This window comes from Tasmannia lanceolata, unplaced genomic scaffold (assembly GCF_043159265.1).
Source record: "Tasmannia lanceolata isolate RefF3 unplaced genomic scaffold, GAP_Taslan_0.1 ptg000015l, whole genome shotgun sequence".
Classification (NCBI taxonomy): domain Eukaryota; kingdom Viridiplantae; phylum Streptophyta; class Magnoliopsida; order Canellales; family Winteraceae; genus Tasmannia; species Tasmannia lanceolata.
Window position 1 is genome coordinate 50,282,032 of NW_027518692.1, and position 25,215 is coordinate 50,307,246.

The window sequence follows — 25,215 nt, forward strand, 5'->3', positions numbered from 1 at the left end:
CTTGCGAAGTGCGTTTAAAAAAGCGCTACTATGCGCCCTATAGCCCATTGCCCTTGCCGCACGAGCTTGTGCAAACGGTGCGTTGCACCGTCCCGCGGGTCCACCCATGAGTTTAACCCAATGTGCAATCAAACAAGTAGTAGAGAACGGTAAGGCTTTATAAGCCCTTCTCTTTCATTTTTCTCATTCGATACGGGACTATCTTTTCAACTACACTTCTACACCCTCTTGTAAAAAGCAAATCTTTCTAAGAAAACATTTTCTTTTTCCCAAACGCTTTTGATTAATATATTTTTCAAAAACACTAAAACATGCAAAATACATGATTTTGAAAATCCAAAATCAGTAACATACTGTCCCCTTCAATCCGTACAACCCCTTTCAATCCGTACAACCCAAATAAGAATCCATTAAAAAATCTATTTTTGCTAACCAACAAAAATTTATGTCGACCCATAGTGCGGATGGGACTGGTAAAGAAAGAATAAATTCGCAGATGTACATCCCTTTCCTTTGCATCATAAATACAAGTACAAATTTCTGATGCACGTTTCCAATTTGTTTTTAATTGTCACTTAGCCACTTATATGATGCCAATAAAGTGCAATTAATTGATTTGTACAGCCACAGCCTGCTATTCATTTGGGATTTGCACCAAATGAACAGACCAAACACCTACGATGATTGCAACTGCGTTAGAGTCATATTTACCCAAAATAATTAGAATAGTTAGTGTTCAAAATTTGGTTCTCATCAACAATACATAGTGGAATTTAATGGTCTTCCAAATTAAATTAGACAAGCACGTCTCATTGACATGTGTAAGAATGTTAAGTGATTAGGTGGCTAATGTTAGAATTTTAATCGAACTTAAGCAACGCTTAGTTCCTGATGGAAAAGTTGTCCACATCAAGCAATTCCTTAATTTAAAGGATTAGGGAATGAGTTAGTTTCCCAAATTGCTCCATACTCTTGCTTACCCAGATCTCTTGATGCCTTTAGCTAGCTTGCCCAAAATTCATAATTAGAAACCATCTAGACTTCCCCTAATTAACTAGGCAAAGTCAATGTGGGTCATCCTTATGAAAACATGTTTCCAATGGCCTATTGATATAGCTGAGCACAATACACTAGATCTAAAAGAATCCGAAACAAGTGTTTGAGAGATCTTCTCAACTGTATGAGAACAAGGTGAATAGCCCTTCTCATTACATGTACTAGCAGAAGGCAAGTGATACACCAGAGAGAGAGAGAGAGAGAGAGAGAGAGAGAGAGAGAGAGAGAGTATCAACTTTTCATGACGGCCGATCATTTAATAAAATCAAAGCCTAGGGATTTCTATTACATATAGTTGCATACCACCGCCGGGGCAAACACACACACACGCATAAATGTATAAATGAGGCTAATGAGATTCATCAGATACAAGTCGTGGTTTTTTTAACGGGAAAGAAGGGAATATTGCAAAAGACTCCTAATATCATGTGGTTTGACAGTGTGCTTTTCTTATCAAATTTTAGCCATATCTCCTATATCACCCTATATTATATAATATATAGTTGCAGTGAACATGACTAAAATAGGGCAGTGATAAATTCACCCCCTTGAAAGAAGAATACGGTTTCACCATCTGAGGGGAAAGAAGAATACACCCCCTTTCACAGAAATATTAAAATATCCTCTTCTATCAGAGTCCTATCTAATGGCCAAAATAAATGGTGGCTGACTCAGTCAAAGACCTTTTTTGATTTTTAATCTCAGCTTTTCACAAAAGAATGAACCGCTGATGGCCTGATGTTGAGTTGCAACCATGGTTTTAAATTTTGGATTTCGGTTAATACCAAAATCGAAATAGGTAATACCCGAACCCTTCCATTATTGAAATTTTGTTTTTCTGAAATTTAAGGAATTTCACCAAAGGATCTAGATTTTATTCATTATTGGCTGAAATTTCGGTAATTTCGGCCGAAATTTTGTACGAGATAAAATATTATAGTTTATTTAATTTCATTGGATTTTGGCAGAAGTTTCGGTTATGGTGAGGACAGAAACACATTCCGAAACCGAAATTTGAAACCATGGTTGCAACTGGGACTACCTCTTTTTAGAGAGTGAAGCAAGGCACAACAAGTGAATGAATGGTTCAGATTCCTAAGATCTTAGATGTTATGGGGCCCCAACTTGTAATTTTGGCCCATGCCCACTTACCCCATCAAGTATGAAATGCGACATTTCATGCCCGACCCCCGAGCATTAATTAAGACGGGTACTTGAATCATTTAGAACACACCAGTGGGTGGACGGGAGCGTTGCCATTCATGACTCAGTATACCATCCCTCATTGAGTTTTATTATAATTTAGTTGGAGTAGTTGCGATGCAGTTGCAGGCCTACGTAAATTGAGAGGTGGTGGCATTTATATACCCTCGTGAACAAATACCTTCAAATTGTATAAATTTCCTAAACTAAAAAAATCAGTGAACCCAAGAAAGAAACAACTATGGCTTCCAAACCAGGCCTCTTGTCCCAATGGCCATGGCAAAAGCTCGGAGGCTACAAGGTATTCCCATATTACCCTTCCTTTTTTTGTTCTATAATTCTCCTCCAACTTTTGTACATATTTTACTTAACTACGTAATCTTGTCTTAAACTCCACGTAGTCCTCTTTTATTTATGTTCTTATTTTGCTGATGCTTTTGTTTTTCTTGTGGTTCAAGTACGTGGTTTTGACACCATTTGTAGTACATAGCATACACTCGTTCATGACGAAAGGACAAGAAGAGAAGGATCTCTCTAACTTGCTCATCATCCTTCTAGTGGTGTCGAGATTAGTTCACAATCAGATTTGGATAAGCTTATCCCGCTTACAAACAGCTAGAAACAAGCATACCATAGTTCGAAAGGGTATTGAATTTGAACAGGTGGATAGAGAAGGAAACTGGTTCGTGCTCTCTCTCTCTCTCTCTCAATGTATAAATGATTAAATAACACCAACTTTATTAGCTTAAGCTTTTGGAGTAATTGGTTGGTATAGAGCTATTGCCTTGTTGGGTTCAAAATCCAACAAATATTTAATATTAAAAATTAGACATGGCAAAAAGTGACCCGGACCTGCCCATAAATTACGGGTCCGGGTCACCAATCAGTGACCCGTTTGAAATTGACCCGCGGGTCCACCCGGTCCGTCAAAACTAGGCCGGGCCGGGTGGACCCGCGGGCGCCTGTAGAGAAGTGCGAAGGTTTTATTTTGGCACCTTTTTGGCACTTTTTTTCAGTAATTGTCATAATTTTTACTTTTTCCGTGTATTTTTTTCCGTCATTGTCATAACTTTTGGTTTTTCTATGTATTTTTTCCGTAATTGTCATATTTCTTTCGGTTTTTTTCCCGTAATTTTTCTACTTTTGTTCCATTTTCCCGTAATTTCTCATTTAAAACTTAGTACCCATGATTATTATTTATTGCTAGCCACCTTTTCACAAATCGTACTTCAACCAATCTTTGCAGTTTGCACACGCGACAATAAGACAAATCTCTCAAACAGTCAACATAAATGGTTGGTGAAGGTGGCTAGCAAATCCCTATACAAATAAAAAAAATGTCAAAAATCAAGGTGGCCCGCGGGTCTACCCGGCCCATACGGGCCGGGTCCGGGTCCAAGTTTAGTGACTTGTAGAAATTTCCGGGTCATTTTGACCAGGCCCGTTTGACCCCGGACCCGTACGGGCCGGGTCAAAACCGGCCCGGCCCGCCCGTTTGCCAGATTTATTAAAAATCCTAAAAATCCATGTGTACAGCCAATCCAAAAGAGGGGCCACATGTGAGGGGGTGTTAAAGTATAAATAATAATTAAATAACACCAACTCTAATAACTTAAGCTTTGGGAGTAATTCGTTGTTTCACAATGTCTCTCCTTTCTCTCTTTCTTATGTGTATCAGAAATGAATTGCAGGGATGATCATATACTCTTGGGTGGAATTCTTCTCTACATATCTAGTGAATTTATACCAGGGGCTGGCCACTTACCCATTTGGAGAACGGATGGTATAATTATTGCAATGCTTCTACATGCGGGTCCTGTGGAGTTCCTCTACTACTGGCTTCATAGAGCGTTACACCATCATTACTTGTATAATCGCTACCACTCGCATCACCATTCCTCCATTGTTACAGAACCAATAACATGTAAGTTCCTCTCACTATGTGATATTAAACTTTATATTATATATGGTGAACTGAACATGATATGTGAGGCGGGTTTTCTACTGTTGATCGTCCTTCTTTCGTTACTCACTACATACAAATTGACACATTTATTTCAGAATGGCCCCACCTATTTTATTTCAAACATGCAACCATTTGCTTCTTAAGTACTGTTTGGCTGCTTTGTTTTTGTGTTTATCTTTGTTTTTGTTTTTGTTTTTGTGTTTTTGCTTTGTTTTTTGTTTTTGTGCGTCCTGATATAAGATACATTCTCATTGTTGGGCTTTCCCATTGGTCGGTCTTCATATCATCTTCCTTCCTGTCTCATATCTTTAATTTCTTTCTTTTTTTGCGTAGGTATATATATCTTTCTTTCTATTTCAAGAATTTGGATTACTTTCAGCTCTTTCTATGGATACCAATATTTTTCTTCTATTTCAAGAGATTGGATTGACACTGACTCTTTCAATGTATATCAGTGATTAATACTATCATTAGATAAGGAAATGATTTCAGCGCTACCATGTTTTGATAAGATGCGCGCGTTGAGAAGAATATTTCGGTTCTCAAAAAGCTCTTACCGGCCTTTAAATACTAAACGACAAGATGTGTCACACATCTTTATCAAACCATGGTAGCTCTGAAATCATTTCCCTTACATAATTGCTAATTACTACCATGTACTTATCTTTATATATTGAAAACCGCAACCAGGCAAATCTGATCCGATCGTGCACAATTAAACAAAAAGTAAAACAAGAAGCAAACCACAAGATGAACAGCGTGAATTACGTGGTTCGGCCAAGATGCCTATGGCCACGGGCGAAAACACGATCTTCCACTATGAGAAAACAATATAACGATTATAGTGGATTATAGCCCCAAACCCACAAACCGCAACCCTTTCCCTTGCTTCCCAACAAGAGAAACCTGAGAAAAACTCAAGAGGAAGCCCGAGAAGAAAACCTCTTCTCTCACCCTTTCTCTCTCCGTTTCTCTCTTTCTTACTCTCCCTCTCTTGTTTGCCGCAACCCACAAAAGACCCAAACGTCACTCTTATCTCACGATTTCACTCTCTTCCCTTTCCTAATAATATTAGGAAACTCTCTCCTTTTGCCTTCCCACCACACTGCACAATCCTAGCTAGAATAGGAAAGTGGTGGTGGTGGGAAACAAGTCAACTTTCCCAACACAAAGGAGTCAAGCGTGTACCACGATTAGATTTCTAACTACAAAAGTTTACATTTTTTTTTTTATGGGTAAGCTGGGGTTTAGCGGAGACCCCTACAGATTTATTTGATAAAGAGAAAGATGATACAATAAAAGCACAAAACTAACGCTAACTTGGAACATGCGAGAGAGGGAGAACCAAGGCTCAGTTAAGGGTGTCAATTTTGGCTCGGGCTCGGAAGCTCACTCGAGCTCGGCTCGAATCCTTAACGAGCCGGTTGTCTAGGGAGTGAAAGGGAGAGGCAAAATATGTCACTTATTTTTTGGAACCTCATTTGTTACTTGGACCACCCCCCGTAGTGTAAAAAGAGTAGTCAAATTACACTAGATAGGGCTGTCCAGAGAAGATGAGGGGTGTGAACTTAATATAACCCGAGCTCGATAAGGCTCGCGAGCCTGGCCGAGCCGAGCTTTTGAGCTTAACGAGCCGAGCCGAGCCGAGCCTGGCCAAGCTCGGCTCAACACGGCTCGTTTACACCCCTAGGCTCAGTACATATGAGCGACAAACACTAAGCCTAAGAGATCAAAAAAGTTTACATGTTATTAGAGAGCAATCGTTTTCTCTCATTGCGTTGATCCTATTGTCCTCTTCCTTCTCTTCCTTCTCCTTCCGCACTTGATAATGGCCGGCCCATGAGCTTTCTTCGAACGTCAACTCCAATGCCAATCCCTATCTCACCACTCGAACATCAACCATCTTCTCTCCACGCTCCTTGATCAATATCGTTTTGCGGATATGGTCGTAAATTCAAACATGAAATTTCTGTTAATATTTTTATTACAGATTTAATAACAATAAATCAAAATAATAAAGATATAAATAAGAAAAAGTTTAGTGCTTAGAGACACAATATGTCACCTACTGAACTGGACTAGGTTGGCTGACATTTATCTCCTAGCATACAATGATCCTCTAGGGTAATTTCTGTGCTTGTAATTGCCAGTATTGCAAAATAATAAAATATAAAAAAAACCAAGAATGAAATGAAGAGAAGAAAGAATTAGTTTTTTGAGAAAACTCTTTTTAGGAGGATGACAACCACCCCCCCCCCCCCCCCCCCCCCCCCCACCACCAAAAAAAAAAAAAATCTCTTAACGTCCTTGAATCTTCTTAAAAAATCTTATGCTCCTAAAAATTAGCAAAAAATCAAAAGAAAATTTATTAGAACTTTTAAAGCAAAACTAAAAGTCTGTCACATGTTTTAAAATTTTTTAATAAACAGGCGAGCTGATTTATGGTCCACCAGGAGCAAGTGTCTTTCGGACATTAACCTACACTTAGTGTTAATAAGTTTATGTCTGAAGGAGCTGTAGTAAACTAGGTTTTGAACAAAGTTATTCAGTTTAGACTTCATCTTACAACACAAACAGTAGGGACAAATAATTGAGTTCTAACCAGTTTGATGCTTTACAGTCATACACGCGCATTTTGTTTTCATGAGTGTGTTTATGGAGGAGCATGGCTTGCCACAATAGCAACCTCACTACTGTACTTATATATGTGAATCCTCCAAGGGTGCTCTGCGTCCTACACCTTACAAAATCCTTCTTTACGCTCATTAAGAGTTTATACCCATCCTAAAGCTATCACGATAATGAGTACTATCACCATAGTAACGAGACTAAGGAATACCCCTCAAAATATTCAGTCTCCTCTCAACCACCCTACAATTTTGTTTCTACCCGCTGAAACTTTTTCATAAGATCTCCATTCACAAAGGTTAGGTGTCCACTACTACGACTAACTTATAGAGACTATATTGCTTTCAGGCCCTAGAAAGGCCAAAGTCATCACTCTTTGATAAAATAATGAATTGTTTCTAAAACATCTATTCACATATGATTGCAACAATCATATATTCATTATCATTATTCAACCATGATATGAGTATTGCAATTATATATTTATTATATTCATATATTCATTGTCATTATTTGAACCTATTTAGCACTGTGGACCCCGATCCGAGAGAGGCGGGGGACGAGCCCCCGGAAGTCTCTAGGTCATCCACGCGAATGGAGAGCTCTACCAAGGAACTCTAGAAAGAAGTGCCTCTCACAGCATGAGTGGCGATGTAAGGTGAGATACCTCTCGATTCGGGAACTAGCCCAGATTCGAGACGTACCTAAAACAAAGAAGAGTCGCCATCCAAGGAAGTGGGCCCTGGATCTCATACTATGCTCTGTTGCAATGGATAACTAGAGATATAAAAGAAGGTTTGTGCCTGGTTACGAATTTGGAAGGTCCGAAGAGCACCTCGTCCGCCCAAGTGCAAGCACCTGGTCTCTTATGTCATTTATTATTGATTTTGAAGAGTTTTGGACAAAGGTCATGTGAAATGGGAACATATATCTCCGAGAAGACGTCTACCTAATCATGCATGTCTCAGAGATGAATAATAAACACACACAAAATAAATGAAATAAGGGTCACCTAAGAATAGCTAGATTTTGAGTAAATTGTCTAAATGATGTCTAAGTTCTGGTGTGCAAACACATGCATGCTACAGCTAAAGGTATAGGGTCTGTACATGAAAGTAAGAAAACACAACAAAACACACATCACGACTTAACTCTACACCTGACTCGACATAACAAATCCTAAAACTCTAATGCAATACTTGACTCGGACCAAGATGGTCATCCATCCGGGCTGCTCTACGTATCCCGACCTCGGGAAGAATCAAAATCAACGTAGTTCGATGACCTGTTCTAAACTACGATGCATAACCATCTAAGACCGCTATCCTAAACTCAATCAACTAAACCTGACTAGTTTTTAAAGCTTCTTATGCGATTGCTTAAATTCAAGTAAATTGTAATTTTTAGGAGTCCCTATTTGCCCTAAATAATGCAAGTTGGTTAGCCTTAAGCTAATGCAGGTGGTTCCTATATCCTATGTGTAACTAGGCTGAGCATCCTAAGGAAAACCATGGCCAACTAAATGCATCATGGTCTAGCCATCGGTTCGACTAAGTGTCTAACCGACTACGACTCGAGGCCTCCTAACTCTAGGGACACTCACGCAACAAGACACAACATATCAACACAATCAGGACAGACTCCTAACTCCAAAACACCCCAAACATCTAGGACAGACTCCTGACTCTAGGGGAAGATCTTTTTGAAAAGGTTTTGAAGATTTTTTGTATTTTTGGAAGGTTTGAAATGTTTGGCTGGACCTGGGATAAGGATCCCAAGCTGCACTACGTACCCTGTGGAAAGAGATCAAGCCAACGTAGTTTGGAACAGACTTTCCTTACTGCTCCTAATGACTCAAGACTTTTCAGATGTTTGGTTTTTTGAGATGTTTTTCAAGTGTTTTTATTGTTTTTGACACAAGATGACAGAATCCTATAATCATAAGGGTAGGACAGACTCCTAATATCCCGCAAAGGTTGGACAGCATCCTATGCTTTGCGGGGGAATAGAATCATAACTCTGTAAGGTTTGGGCAGCATCCTATACCTTACAGGGGTTGGATAAAATCATATGACTTGATGAGAGGTTGAACAGAATCCTAACCCCTATTATGATAGGACGGACTCCTGAAAGACTGACTCTCTGGCTAGGGACAGAATCCTATGTTAGTGACTCTGAGAAAGACTCTAATGAGACATGACATGTCTCATAAAACAAAAGGATAACTAGGGTCAATGAGCCAAAATCTGTCTCCAAAGGGTTTAAATTTTCCTACATGAGACATAGACAGTCTCCTCAAAGGGGGCTCTAGATGACTCTTTCATCGCCCATGCAATGAGAGGACAAATTCTAAGGATCTCTAAAGACTATGCAAGTCCATAGAGAAAAGAAGAAAGAAAGGAATATTACCACGACTGGGTAGGTCTCTCTAAAGATGGGAATTCCTATAGCTTAGACCTTATAATAAAAACATATTAGTATCACTCTAATCGCTATTTTCTAATTTCTTAAGAGATCTTAAAATATCATAACATCCTCATGCCATATTCTGGTTTAAAAAGTATCCGCACAACCATTTTTTTTAAAATAAAATAAAATGATTATCATTGAATCCAACAAAACAAATCACCAGAACATATGTCATATGATATAACAAGTAATTGAGCAAGTGATATTTGTACATACTAAGATATAACCTTCAACATAATAACTTTAATCAGCAACATTTGATTACCATCATAAATCTAAGCAGAATAATTCATGTATACAGGTGATATGTAGCAAGACAGCTAAATGAGCATGTAACTGGTGATCTAAACATAAAATCCAGGACAAACTTGAAAAGCTCATATATAAAAATTCTATATGATGGTCAACAAGTAAAACCACGGCAAAAATTCTTCAGACTTCCACTTTTAATAATAGAATTGTCATTCCTTATTTCAGTTAACAATGACAAAATTCTTAGTATTTCAATCATGTGAAATAACAGTTTCAAGTAATTCTATTCTTCCACTGTGACAGTGTAAATATCAAATATCCCAAAAAGAAGTAATACTTATTAATACAAATATTTACCAACATGGCTGTAACCCATATTATTTACTAAAGAAAAATAATGGGGATCTAAATTATACTCATATCTTTACTAGTAATATTGACATCATGAGCCCTGAATAAACTATGGTTATTGAGAATGAATAACTTGGTGATAATGTTAAAGTCTAATAATGCAATCATAAAAGACTTTAACTATTTCTCAACCCAAAAAAAAAAATCTAAAACAGAAACTGATAATACTTCCAGTTTTTTTTTTATGATAGAGATAGTGTTAAACATAGGGACTCAAATGAAAAACTCCATCACAACAGGCTTTGTACCCTTTACAGTTTACACTAGCCAATGTACACGATAATTATGGTCTAAGAAATAGTATAAAATATGCAGGCCAAGCTTATCCAACAATTGAGTATGATAGCATTAGTACTGACAGATTATAATATACTACTGATTACTGTCATTCTTCCAACAAACATGGGTTCTAATGCCGAGAAATTTATCCCTTAATCGAAATACAAGAATCAATCAAGAAAGCTTCAAATTTAAGGCTATAATTATAAAAGGAAGAAAGTCCTGAACTTGCATACTACCTGACCCAAGCATCAAAGACCATTACAACTTTAAACATAATGTAAAATTAATTTGGGCAAAGAAGGGAAGCTATCCTAATGAGATCATTTGAACAAAGTAATGGTCTCGACAAGTTAAAGTTTTTGAACATAAAAGAATTCACTCTAAACTGATAATCACGCTGGAATAAAGAGTGGATAAAATTATCTCACATTCTCATTTGGGCCATCTATTAATAATGTGAAATGACAGAATATAGTGTAGACACACCAAAACAATTGGCTAAAAAAAAATTGGGTAAAAAGATGTTGGCTGCGGGATAAAAACAAGGGAAAGTGAGCTTATACAGATGGTGGTCTGTGTAGGGACAAGACATGGTGAAAAAGGGTTGAAATGAGGATTGCTAATATCATAGTGAAGATGATTGTACATATCAAAAATGAAATGAGGGTATCAAAAGGGGCTGCCATTATCAAAGGCATTGGGGCTGCTATGGACTTCACTATATCTTGACTACAAAAGAAAGAATTGTTGTTGTATAATGCTAAAAATCCAAACATATAAGGGAACAACGGATACACCTAAACTTGCATCCCACATCTTGCCTTTTTAATAGTATATAGATGACTAAATTGAAAAACAGGCAATGAACAAGTATTACTCAAGTTCGATTCAATGCTTCAATGTCAACAAACAAAGCCTATTTTTTAATTACTGTACTCATGTTCAATTCAAAGAACAAACACAATCCATTCATATGCCCTCCTTCGATCCATATGAAATAACTTCTACATGTAATCAATGCACTGGAGTTTACAATCTTAAGGTAAAAATTCCACCCACTCTTGAACTAGAATATAACAGGAGCATCTACATAATTCTAAAACTCAACAATGCAGTGGAGTTTACAATCTTAAGGTAAAAAATTCCACCCACTCTTGAACTAGAATATAACAGGAGCATCTACATAATTTTAAAACTCAATTTTTCTGAATAGGCCACCTATCATCCTCTTAATCAATCATCATATAATTCCAATGTAATATGAGCTCCAACAGACCAGATGAATACCTTCTAAAATACTTATAAGATGCACAAATATAGCCAAAAAAAAAAAAATTTATCAAGGCATGACTTGTAAACCGTGGTATGACATAAAGCTTTAATGAAATCAACAACAATCTAATTAACTGAACAATTTTGATGAAATCAAATATATAAAATCACGTATCTAAGTTATTTTCCATTGCATTCCAAAATAGAATCAATTTTCCGAACAAAAGACTTACCTGAGTCCTTTTAGCACCAAAATACCCTTCAATATAAACTCCATAGCCTTCCAAATTCTTCCACAAATCTCAAAACGTAAAAATGATCCTTTAAGCTGCTGATCCAAATTCCACTCAACTCAAGTGTTTATAACATAAAATAAATCTGCTGAAACCAATCACGCCTTGAATTTCTGTTGCACGCTCCAATTGAAGAAAAATCACTTGTAATTAGAGCTTCCTAATTTTGAAAGAAACTAGGGTTCAAAAACAAAAGAGTAGCAGATCTATGGCTCCTTAGATGAAATCAAGAGGAGATATATGGCTAAGGATAGAAGATACAGAAGTAAATGTATTGACCAGAGTTTCACCGGTGCTTCGGCAAGAATGGCCGAAGAAGAAAGACAAGGGAAAAGTTAGGGTTTTTAACAGTAAGGAACAATTAGATATGTTAAAAAAAAATGAAAGTGAGAAAAGATTTATGGTGATCGAACAAATAAAAGCTAGGCCGAAGATCAAACGGAGATCTGCCGGAGAGAAATAGCCGATCGGAGAAAAGAAAGAACGATGAAGTTAGGGTTTTGATAAAGTAAAGATCTAGATTTGAGCTCAAAGGAAATAGAAAAGGACAAATCCGAGTGCAGAAGAATGATCGATCGGAATGTTGGCCGGAATCTCACCGGAGCTCGACCAGAGAAGATGAAGAACGATCGGAAGAAATGAAAAATGAGATCTAGTTTCTCTCTCTTAAACTCTCGTTTTCTCTCACTCTCTCTCTCTCTCTAAAAATTTGAGGAAAAACTTAATTCATCCAAAATGAGGGTTTAAACAGATATTTATAGACTTTTCAGAAGGTTAATATTCACACTACAAGTGGATAGGGCGTGCGGTCGACGCAAAAATTGATGGGCGCACCTTCGGATCGTGTCCTATTCGGAATCTGCTTTGTACCGTTCTAGGATAATTCACCCCCCTTATGCGTATTTGCACTACGATATTGCGTCACTCGTTCGCTAGGCAAACGCACTCGGATTTCGACGAAATTTTGCAGGGACCTTGGTGGGACCCTAACCTAGCCTAGGGTGAAGTTTGGGACCCTAATTCATTCATTTGATGGGGTTTTGCACAAATTTGGAGGATTTATGGCACAGTCAAAATGGGGTGTCTACAAGCACCTAATTGTTTTTTCTTGCCCAATTGTTTGATTATACAATTCGTTAGTTTTAAATAATAATAAAATCTTCAATTAATTCATTGTATGGTCAAACTTACCTAATTAGGAGAGCCCCTGACCATTATTTTGATTTATGATCTGATTATTTAGACCTATTTCCATTTTCTGATCCTAATTTTTAATTAAACATGGTCAAAATTGGAGAATCATTATTGAATCGGGATATGCATGCTAACTCATGTAGATGTGGAGATCCAAAAAACTAGTCAACCCTATAAAGGGTATGGATGGGTTGGATTCGTCGTTTCCAAATTAGAAAATTTGTTCCATTCATTTTCTTAGTTTCGTTAAATATTGTGTTAATTGTCCTATTTGACATAATTTTCGAAGTACTCTAGCGAGGATTCAATCATGATAGATGGCCGAGGTTGATTTGAGATCAATCCAACGGCTTGTAATTGATAGATGATAAATGGTTGGAAGTTATACCAATGTAAGATTGATTACATTCCAATTTTTCTTTTTTAATTTCTATAGTCGATTTCCAAAACATCTCCATCTTCTTCGATCGTTTCAAGAAACTTCCAAAAAATAGGACTAACTGATTGCTAGAATTTCATTCAATAATTCTGACTGATTTTTTTAAATTTTTTTCAGAAGGGAATTTGAATCCCAGCTATCCATCTTTCATGTTTACAATAATGAAGTTTATCACCAAAAATTTGCTCAATCAGATAACTATAGAGGGCTCACATTCAACAACATAATCTGCAAATGACTATTATAATCCAAAATGTCTATCTTATACAAATAAGACCATAGTTACTGAAAACTTCCTACTTGGATGGGAACTTCGCTTCCCCATAAACTCGCTTCACAAATTTAGGGTAAGCACGCTTCCCAGACGCTTCCTATGCATTTGCTCTTAATTAAGAGTACGCTGCCTATTTAGGTGATTATTTCCTCATAAAAGAATATTTTCTCCTTAAGATAATAAGAAAGAAACACATTTTAAAAATAGGGCATTTAAAATTTGAATATTCATCTTAAGTTTTATATAAAAATTATGTGGATCTTTTTTCAAAAACTAACATTAAATATACATGAATAAAGCATGTGAAGCTATAAATTCAGTAAATTTATAATTCTAGTTAGTCACGGAGTATTCATTCTACTTGTAATCCTTAACCATATTAACCCTTCCTCCCTAACCTACTATAATCCTACTCTTTCGATGTACTTGTTGTTCGCTTCCCATAAGGCCTATTAGATGCATCATAGTAACTTTGAATGACGCATCCCTCACATTTTATCTTTACCTTCTTTAGAGCTTTTCTCTTCCCATACTTTCTTTAGAGCTTCTCGCTTTCGCTTCCCACTCTAGTAACTATGGGTTAGACATGAGAGGAAGCATGACTTATCACATAAGACAACCATTTTCCCAAAAGAGCAATATTTATTGATTTTAATCTTCCGATGCCTTGATCGCCTGCTTTTATTGGCTTGCATACCTCCTCCCATTTTACTAAGTGCATTTTTTTTCTTATCATTCGATCCCCCCATAAGAACCTTCTCTGTATTTGCTCAATGCGATCACGCTCATTGGACATTTAAAGACGGAAAAGAAATAAATGGGAATGCCTTATCTCTAAAGATTTTTTCTTTAAAATGACTTATCTCTAGAGATTAAATCTATACAAACTGATGGTGGGTGATAGTACACGTGACTTGATTTCACTCAATCTTAACTGAACATGGGATTCATCATTTTATTACATGCCTACATACACCCAAAAAAACTGAACTTGCTGAGCGTAAACATTGCCACATTAGTCCCTCCTTGATAGGCTCGTCTACTATGACCATTTTAGTTGGAAGCTTCTCAAATTAGTATCTATTTGATCTACAATGCTAGACTTCATATAGAATTTTCTTTGGACAAAAAAACCCGACGTGGATTGGGAGCTTTTGGTTGCACATGCTATCCTCTTCTCGTTCATTGCAACAACTTCAAACATGATCCACACATCTGCCCATGCATCTTCATTGGATATGAGTTCAAAAAGGGATTACAATTGCCTGGATCCATCCTTCGTCCATATTTACACATTTCGACACATTCGTATTGATGAAAATCTCCTTTCTTTTGTAGGAATATCTAAAATTTACCATCACCTCCCTCCACCTTTAGCACTCTACAGTGTATCATGCTTCATCCATAATCTCCATAGCCTCTCCTCACCACCACTTCCTATCAATCATAATCCACCTCAGATACTAATACCCACCCTCCTCTTTTGCTAACCCTCTCTCATCCTTACCATCTCATGTGTCCCCTGGGTCCACCTCTACCACCGTCACACCAATCCTCAATACATATCCCACGGTGACTAAAGTAAGGATGGGTTCCATAAACCTAAGGCATTGTTTGCTACTAAACATCCTTTACCCATAGCCTTCTCATCATTTTTGCTCCCAATTCTGATCCCACTTCACACAAGCCTCTAAGATTGAACAACTGCAGTATCAGTCCAGAGTCCTCCTTCGCAACTACACTTGGTACTTGGTTCTGCCTCCCCCACAGAGTAACATAGTGTGATGCAAATGAGTTTTCAAACCCAATCACAAATCTGTTTGCTCCATCTAGCATCATAAAACTTATCTTGAAGCCAAAGGTTTCCGTCAACAACTGGTCATTGATTTTGCATGGTTAAGGCTCTGCCCATTTGTCATGTCCTCACCGTAGCTCTCTCCAACAACTGGCCCTTTAGACAACTCGACATTATCAATGCATTCTTCCATGGTTACACAAATGAGGACACGCCACTTCCTCTTATTTTTAAGATCCTACTTCCTCCTTTCACGTATGACATCTCAAAAGTGCAATCTATGTTCTCAAAAAAGCTTTGCAATCTTGGTTTGTCCGCTTTAGTTTGGCACTTCACACAACCATGCTCTATCCTGCAGCAGAAGTGATTCGTCTTTATTCTTCAAAAGTGCCACCATGCACATGATCCATCTTTCTACTAGTTAACGATTTTGACATTGTCATCACTGTTAATGGCGAAGTTAATGACTATGCCAGCATTACTTCTCTCCTTGTCTGCCTCTCTTAGTGTTTCGAGTTTTGACATGTGTGATCTCAATCCTCTAAACTATTTTTTTTTTCGGTATAGAAGTTTACTCCAACACTGACTCAATCAAGGCATGCGATTGATTTACTCCAACAATTTGATATGTTGAGTGCTAAACCAGTCTCTACCCCTACTATTTGTAGCTTCAAGCTCTCCACTTTCGACGGGGGTCCTCTATCTAATGTCACTACTTAAAGCATTGTCAATATACTCCAATATCTTTGATTTTAACAAGGTCTGACATCTCATATGTCGTAAATTAGGCTTATCAATTTATGCACAAAACCAATACCACTCATGCAAGTAGTGTAGCATATTTCCAGCCTACTCTTTATACATTAAAAAAATAATAGTAGCGTAGCATATTCTCAGATATGTTAAAGGACCCACTGCCCACCATTTCACCTTCATTCATCATGTGATCTCACTATTCCAGCCTTCTCTGATGTCGATTGGGTTGGGCCTCTTAATGACAATTGTACTACCACTGATGGTTCAATTTTTCATAGGACCCAATCTCATCCTCTCGAAGGTCGATCCACCCCCTCCACACCAAACTTAGGAAATCGAATTTGATTAAGTACCCTATCGATTTTAAGCTTCAGGTGGACCTCTCACACCATAATAAACTCTCTCTCTCTCTCTCTCTCTCTCTCTCTCTCTCTCTCTCTCTCGCAAAAAAAAAAAAAAATTTCCCCCACTCTCGCATGCGCATATGGTGCCTTTTTTAGCTAGCAGATATGAAAAAAGTAGCATGTATGGTTTGCCTTCTTACAAAGATGTATTATGGGATTTGTGTATAAACATGGGAGTAGAAAAATCAAAGCTAGTAGTTTATAAGTGCGATGGCTTTTTGAATAGGTAGTTTCTAATTAAATGATGTCTTTTTATAATGGAGGCAGTTTCTTCAGTAGCTCAAAAAAATTATTTCCCACTAGTTCATTTCTCTCCTCTCAATTTAATTTCTCTCCCCTTTGTAACTTATATTGTCTGTGGTTTTCCTTACTACTTATATTCAATAGATTGCACTTTTCGCTGCAGCATATCTACTCTCTAATAATGTGTTTATTCCATTTTTTACTCTTTTTTCATGTGTGGCAGCTGTGGTTCATCCGTTTGCAGAACTCCTGTCGTATGTGGTACTCTTTTCAATTCCACAGATGGGTATGACACTCACAGGAACGGGTTCTATAGCAGGAATTGCTATTTACTTGCTTTATTCTGACTTCATGAATAACTTGGGCCATTGCAACTTTGAGATAGTTCCAAAGTGGCTCTTCGAAATCTTTCCCCCTCTTAAATACATCATGTATACTCCTTCGTAAGTCTCCACTCCACAACCTAAACCTTCTTATTTATTCATTTTTTTCATTAAAACGGTTTTGTAGTTAGGGAACCGATATTTCCATCCCCTTTCCAAGCATTTCACCCTCTTTTGTTTGTCTTTTCTTGAGACTGAAGACGATTTTAAGAAAAGGCAAACAATGGGGGCGTAGATATAGTCATTCTGTATTTTGTTTTTTCTTCGTTCATGTTTCTTTCTTGCTTCCTTTTGTAGATATGGGTGGTCCATCTCGGCCTCCTTAATTTGCTTTGATATATAATTATTGCCATTTCAAAAAAAAAAAAAAGATAGTCATTTTTAGGAAAAGAGAAGCAACAGAGTGTTGGTCTACAAAGTGCGGCCTTGTGCAACTCTCCCCTAACGAAGTGGTGGTCTAAAATCTAAATCCCTATATTTTGTTCGAGCATGAAATACCGAGTTGGCCACTAGCTTAGGTCTGAGGTGCTCGTAGCCCGTTGTATAGACATGGACTGAGCTTGAGCACCTCAGGTCTAAAATCTAATTTAGTCATGTCCGAACTCAGCTCCGCCTAAGTAGGGAGTGCTGATGCTTTCATAATAGAGTTTCAAACGTATAGATACATAGACAATGAGGTCCTTTGGAGGAGATTAAATTCAACTCATGGCACATGTAGTGGCGGCTAGAGCAACTCATGTCACATTAAAGAAAGACAGATTTGAGTATGGAAAAATGGAAAAATGACTTAGCGAAGTGTTAGTGGTGGGTATGGGAAAATGGAGATTTAATTGCTTAGGGAAGTCGTGATGGGTGGGAGGGTTATGTTTGAAAGATTGCTTAGGTAAGTCGTGATGGGTGGGAGTGTGTTTTAGTAGTGAAAGATTGCCTAGCATCGTCCAAAGATGGGATCCACCTCCTCTTGGTATGTTCGAACTTAATTTTGATGGTGCTTCTTTTGGTAATCCCGGGCCGGCCGGGGTGGGAGGGTTATGCCGTAATGACAAGGGCATTGTTCAATGGGCCTTCTTTGGTCCGATTGGTGTATGCGATGCTTCGGAGGCGGAAGTTAAGGCGGTATTCTACGGTATCAAGAAAATAAGTGGTGATTGTCTTGACAAGGTTATTATTGAAGGGGATTCCTCAAATGTTATCCGGTGGCTTAAGGGGGGAGTGGCGCCTCCTTGGAGATTCTTGCCGTTCATAGATGAGATCCACGAGATTATATCAGGGTCATCGGCTGTCTTGAAGCATGTGAGGAGGGCGGCCAATAAGAAGGTTGATCTATTAGCCAAGAGGGGTGTGAATAGTGACTCTTTACAATGATTTGATTATCTTCCCCCTTGATCAGCCATGTCTTGTTCTGTTGTTGTTGTGTATTTTATGTTTCTGCTTTCTTATCTTGTAATATGTACTATTGGGCTGTCCCACCTCGGGCTTCCCTTTCCATTCTAATATGATTCACCATTTTAAAATAAATAAGGGAAGTCGTGATGGGTTTTGAGTTTCAACGAAACACTAGTATATTGAGCCAAGGACGAGGACCCCAATCTCCCCATTATTTTCCTGAAATTACACTGAAATTAAGTTGTTTTTTCCCAACAGGTATCATTCTCTCCATCACACTCAGTTTCGAACAAATTACGCATTGTTCATGCCATTGTACGATTACCTCTATGGTACAGTGGACAAGTCTTCAGATGTCTTATATGAAACTTCACTCAAAGGAAAAGAGGAGATGCCTGATGTAGTTCACCTCACCCATCCAACTACATTACACTCCATCTACCATCTACGGCTTGGATTTGCCTCCGTGGCTTCTAAACCTTATGCTTCCAAATGGTATTTGTGGATGATATGGCCGTTGACAATGCTTTCTATGTTGATAACATGGATCTTTGGTTCTACCTTCACTGTGGAGAGTAATAGGCTGGACAAACTCAAAATGCAGACATGGGCATTACCAAGATACACTTTTCATGTAAGAGAAATAAAATTTTGCAGATTTTTTTATCTTTTGCCTTTGTGTTTTCTTATGATGGTTTTGGAAATAGCTAGGTTAATGTGATGGGTTCATTTGCAGTATTTCATGTCTTCGCAAAGAGCTGTAATCAATAGCTTTATAGAGAAAGCCATACTAGAGGCAGACCAAGGGGGAGTGAAGGTTATAAGCTTAGGCCTTCTAAATCAGGCAAGTTCATACCTTCTTTAGATTAGAATCAAAATCTTGTTTTTAATTTCTCTTATAAACGAGTTTACAATTCGTGTTTGTAAGAAAATGATGGGTTGTGATTACTTTGCATGAAGAACTCCATGCAGGTGATTTTATTTGGTTCTCTTGTTGTATTTTGAGACAAAGAAATGGTATTGCCACTCTTAAATTAGACTTTTTCTAATGAGATCATTTGTTCTCATCGATTTGCTTTTACTTTGTCTATGTTGGAATTCTAATGAAGTTTAACCACTTGACTGCCTCCTCTCTTGGAACTTGCTATATGACTGGAGCTTGCCACCTTCTTCATTGAAACTTGCTACACTGACTTTCTACATTGAGAGTTTGCTACATTGGAAATTTAATCTCGTTGGGAGTTTGTTTTATTCTTGGGACTTAGTTTTTATCTTGGAATTTTATGTCATTTAGTATATTTATGTTTTGCATTTGACAGTGTTAGTGTGTTGGTGGTTTCGTAGGCAAGGTTTTAAATTTCGGTTTCGGCATGAATTTTGGTCCTATCCGAAACCAAAATTTCTGCCGAAATCCTGAAATTTCGGGCAAAATTTGGTAGAAAGGTTTGATATGTCGCCTTTTCGCCCATTTCGGTTTTGGAACGTTTCAATTTCGGTCTTGAACGTCGGATTTCGGTCAAAATTTATAACCTTGTTCATAGGAAAGCTAAGCCTTAGTGTGTGAGTGGTTGCTTAGGAAAGCTAAGTATAGTTAAGAAGTGTCAACTAGGATTTTAAATATATACAGTTTATAATTTGGGCTTTGTATCTTCTACATAAAGTCATTTTAGTGACATTTGAAATGATTTGAGAAGTACAACTTGGTTTTCATTCTTTGTTTGTTTGGAATCAAGAGAACAAGTTTCTTGTCTTGAATCTCATCTTCTACTACCATCTCACGGTTTTCATTCCAACATTGTGCACAGATTAAAATTTGATATGGTGGGATGCTAAATTTTTAAGCGTCGGTACCATTTCTCTTTCAGATATATAAATTATAATAGGAGATGACTTCTTATTTCTTAATTAAGAATTTATAACTCTGCCTTGTATTTTAGGGGGAGGAACTGAACAATAACGGCGAACTTTACCTTCGGAAGCACCCAAATCTAAAGATCAAAATTATGGATGGGAGTAGCTTAGCAGTTGCTGTTGTGCTCAAGAGCATTCCCAAAGGAACAAAACAGGTTCTTCTGATAGGAAATCTTTCAAAGACAGGTTGTGCTGTTGCCCAAGCCTTATGCCAGAAGGGCATACAGGTACATTGCTTAATTGCAGTCCTAATGCTAATTTCTATTTCTAAATGGTGTAGAATTTGGCTCTTATTTCCATTTATGGTCACATTTGGGGCCTAACTTTGGACCGTGATATTTCACCCTTATGGCCTAACCTCTAAGGCCCCATTTGTTTTGGCTTTTGAGAACTGATTGTTGTGGGTAATTTTGAGTCAATTATCAGTTTTAGGCTAACAACCTATTCTCAAAATCCAAAACAACAGGGCCTAAGGGACAGGGCCCAACCCTCTTTTTCATATTTCTAACATGAGTTGAGTTGGAGCAGGTAGCAATGGGTCGCAGAGATGAATTTGAGAAGCTGAAATTACAGTTTCCAGCAAAGTTGGGGAGTCTATTGGCCCTTTCTAATAGTTTCAATTCCCAGGTGAAATTTTATCTCTTTTCCTTTTAAGCCTGAGGATTAATTACGTGGTTGTTTAAGAACTTTCCGAATCAATCATCGACTCAGTTTTAACCCTACGAGTCAAATTAAAACTCCTTTGACTCGTCCGATTTAATACATGTGAGATTTCTTACATGATTAGCAAATAATATATCAGAAATTGATGCATTAAGTTCTTGCTTGATTCGGGTTTAAGTCGGAAACGTCACATTTAATTCAAAAAAATGTGAGAGTTTTGAAATTATCTGGATTTTGAAGTTAAAAATCGGGCATACAAAAATGGGGACTTTTTAAAGAGGCCTTTCAAGGCATGAATTCTTTTATTCGTGATTTCTTGCACGAGTGCATTCTCTCCTTTTGGTCTCTTGGCGTGACAATTTTATGTTTTACAGATATGGTTGGTGGGAGATGGGTTGACAGAGGAAGAGCAAAAGAGGGCACCGAAGGGGACTCATTTCATTCCCTTCTCTCAGTTCCCTCCAAAGAAAGTACGTAAGGACTGCGTTTATTACAACACTCCTGCAATGAAGATCCCTAAGTCCCTTGAGAACATGCACGCTTGTGAGGTTAGTGCCTTGTGACTATTGTTTGTTTAATTTCTCATTGAAAATAATTTCTTTCTTCTCCATCATGGTATGTATAGATTTTTCCCATTGCACAAAGTACTAAAGCTTTACAAGTCAACTCAAAATTCAGCATAGTTAACTCAAATTGGCAAAATGAGTTGACTCATCCAAAATTCCATGAAACAGAAATACATAAAATATGATTCAAAGACTCGTACCCATGACTTAAAATCATAAAACCTTCAGTAATACACTACCACACACACATGTTTGCCGCACTCAAGTTTTTATCAAGTCAATTGGTAACCCAGTTGGGTCAAATCAAAATTCAGCCTAGTTGATTTTACTTGACAGCAATATGAGTCGACTCGTCCAAACCTTTATATGAGAAAGCATAAAGTACTGATTGAAGGACTTGAATCCATCGAACCAAGACTTTTAACTTTTCAAATGTGTGGGTCCAAGTTGAATCTCACTCATTTGTTTAGCAAAATATCAACCTTACCCAACCTAGGCTGATTGAAGATTGCTAGTAACCCACTATGATCTTCTAGTCAAACTATATCAGATCATGGATCATTAGGTTGGTAGATTAGGGAACGTAGTAGTTATTTTGTAGTTAATTTTAGTTAGGGATTTGCTAGGGACCATCGCAGAAAGGCATTTCGCGGCTGGCTGTTGCATTTGAGAGCAGCCACCTCATATGAATTAAATGAATAAGACAAAATCTGCTGAAAATGAGCCGTGTGGCTGCTCTCCCACGAAACAGCCAGCCGCGAAATGCCTTCATGCAATGTCCCTAGCAAAACCCTTTTAGTTATGTTTTGAATTTTAATTATAGACAGTTTTAGTAGTTTTACCTAAGGTAGTTTTGCACATATATTTCATGTCTTAAATGTAAAAGTATATAAATAGAATGCAAAGTCACCCAAGGCATTAAGAGGTTGTCTTCAAATTTGTTATACAACTCTAAATTCTCACCCTTCTCACTTCTCTTAAAAAGATGAATATATCCTTGAAAAGGCTTACCTTTTTCTTACAATAGTGTTTCTTAACCTTAGAATGCTTCTTCAAAGCACAGTAAAGGAATCAGATAAACTTCAAGCATATGGAACTTTTATTTTATTTTTTATTTTTTTCGGGACTACTGGTCCCACATGCATGTATTCTTCGTATGATTTTAATATATTTCTGTCATCTTTCAAAAAAAAAAAAAACTTTTGTTTTTTCAGATATAATACATGTCATTTTGTTATTTTGCATGTGTAACAGAACTGGCTGCCTAGGAGGGTTATGAGCGCATGGCGCGTGGCTGGAATTGTGCACGCATTAGAAGAGTGGGATGCACACGAGTGCGGCAACACGATGCTTGACGTCGGCAAAGTATGGGATGCTGCCATTCAGCACGGGTTCCGTCCCCTCGTGCAGGAGTGATTCTGTCATGCACTGGAGAAAGAAATGCTTCTCTTAGTATATATACTAGAGTACGTCCTATGTTACTTATAAAGAAATTGAAATTGCATGGAAAGAACTTAAAGCTATGTGATCTATGTCTTTAGTACAATAGGTGATTGGAAGTATATAAGATAATATGGTGTGTATTGAACACTATAATGTGTTTTAGTGTTTGTATTGTGATCAAACTCTGTATTTACGGATACATAACAGTGATTAGTCTTAATTGGGCTAAAACTCTTTTCATCCTGAACCTATTATTAAGAGGAATGCTGCCAATTATGAAGTAGAGGGATATACAAGGATTGGAAACATAAACCTCTTTTGGGATTAGGCATTGAAAATGCCTCTTTTTATTAGAATTTATTAGATCAGATCTGTTCAAATCTGAAGATCCGATCAAATCTGACAGTTGGATCATCAAGTATTAGATGAGAGTTAAATGAGGGATAGTTAGAATATAGTAGGCAACTGGTTTAGAATAGGATTCTCTTCCTAAGGATGATATTATCTTCTTATCTATATCTTATCATGATGATCTCTTAAGTGTTTCAGCACTTTGACTTAATGTAATTAACTAGAGACAAATGAAATCATCATCTTTTACTTCACATGGTATCAGAGCCCGATTGTATCGACTGGATGACCAAAATCTAGAGCTTGATCCTATCGACCGGCTGACCAGAATCTGTTAAACCTCTATCTCCGGCGGCTGACGGAGAGACATCTCCCTGGCACTATCTCTCCATCTAAAAACCCGTCACATTACTTCCAGAATCATAAAAATCTCCATTTGGTCCCCTATCAATTCCTAAACCCGTCTTGTTTCTTCAGGGAGATTGCCTATCTCCAAGCTTGGGGTTCCAAAATCATATAATCTCCATTTGCTTCTTCGGGGAGATTGTGTGTCACCGAGCTTGGGCCTCTCAATGAATTTCACGTCGAGGCATTGGTCCATATTGACCCATTTCCTTGAGGATTAGTATCCAAAATCAGGTCATGAAGACTCACCCATAGAGGATTGAGTCCTATCTAGCTGTTGCGGCTCTTCACAACACATCTTACAAGCAGCACTTTTTTTGGCAATCAACATCAGTATTCATCTTCAGCATCATTTACAACAAGCATCAGTCACCGGATATCATTTGACAGCGTGCATCAAGAAGGCAGATTTTAATTAATGGGAATATTCTATTATAATCAAGCGTATGTTGATTTCCATGTGAGAATATATTAGAATAAATTTGGTGAGATATGACCATTGGATCATCAAATATTAGCTGAGAGTTAAATGAGAGGTAGTTAGAATAGGTTAGTGAACTGTTTTAGCATAGGATTCTGTTCTTGAAAATGATCTTATCTTCTTATCTCTATCCTATCATGCTTATCTCGTAAGCTCTTTATGTAAGCACTCATTATGACTAATGTCAGTAAGTAGTGATTAATGAAGTCATCTCCTTTACTTTACATTTTTATTTGAATATTTAAAATTTTTACTTTGCTTTCGAGTAGGGGTGGCAAACTGGCAATGTGTGGTCTGATAGATCTTGAGACTCAGTTTACCTCGTAGGGGTTTATTTTAGGGATATTTGCCAAAAAAGCCCCAATTTAATCACTAAAATATGCTATTTCCCCAAAAGATTAAGTTTTTAGGAATTAATTGCCACAACACCCCTAAAATAAACTGCCATTACTTTTGGTTTAATATTATTTTTAAATTACAAATTTACCCTTTACCTAGCCAACCTCTGGTTTAATATTATTTAATCACTAAAATATGCTATTTTCCCCTAAAACCAATTTTCTTTAGCATTTTTTTTCTCTATCAAATAACAAAGTATATTAGAAAAGAATAGAAGGATGGCAAAGAAGAGGGTAAATTATTTGTAATTTAAAAACCCACAATCATTCTGAATATGCAAATGCCATTTG

General features: G+C 37.4%; 1 protein-coding gene across 1 annotated transcript; it reads left to right on the plus strand.

The window, feature by feature from the left end:
- The first annotated feature begins 2,406 nt into the window (after positions 1 to 2,406).
- On the plus strand, positions 2,407 to 23,536 carry LOC143892218 (very-long-chain aldehyde decarbonylase GL1-5-like). The gene is made up of 10 exons (XM_077396676.1): positions 2,407 to 2,560; positions 2,718 to 2,941; positions 3,951 to 4,183; positions 17,161 to 17,380; positions 18,965 to 19,340; positions 19,443 to 19,550; positions 20,644 to 20,844; positions 21,146 to 21,244; positions 21,655 to 21,828; positions 23,101 to 23,536. The coding sequence occupies exons 1-10, from the start codon at positions 2,501 to 2,503 to the stop codon at positions 23,260 to 23,262; spliced, it is 1,857 nt and encodes a 618-aa protein (XP_077252791.1). The 5' UTR covers positions 2,407 to 2,500; the 3' UTR covers positions 23,263 to 23,536.
- Positions 23,537 to 25,215: the final 1,679 nt, after the last annotated feature.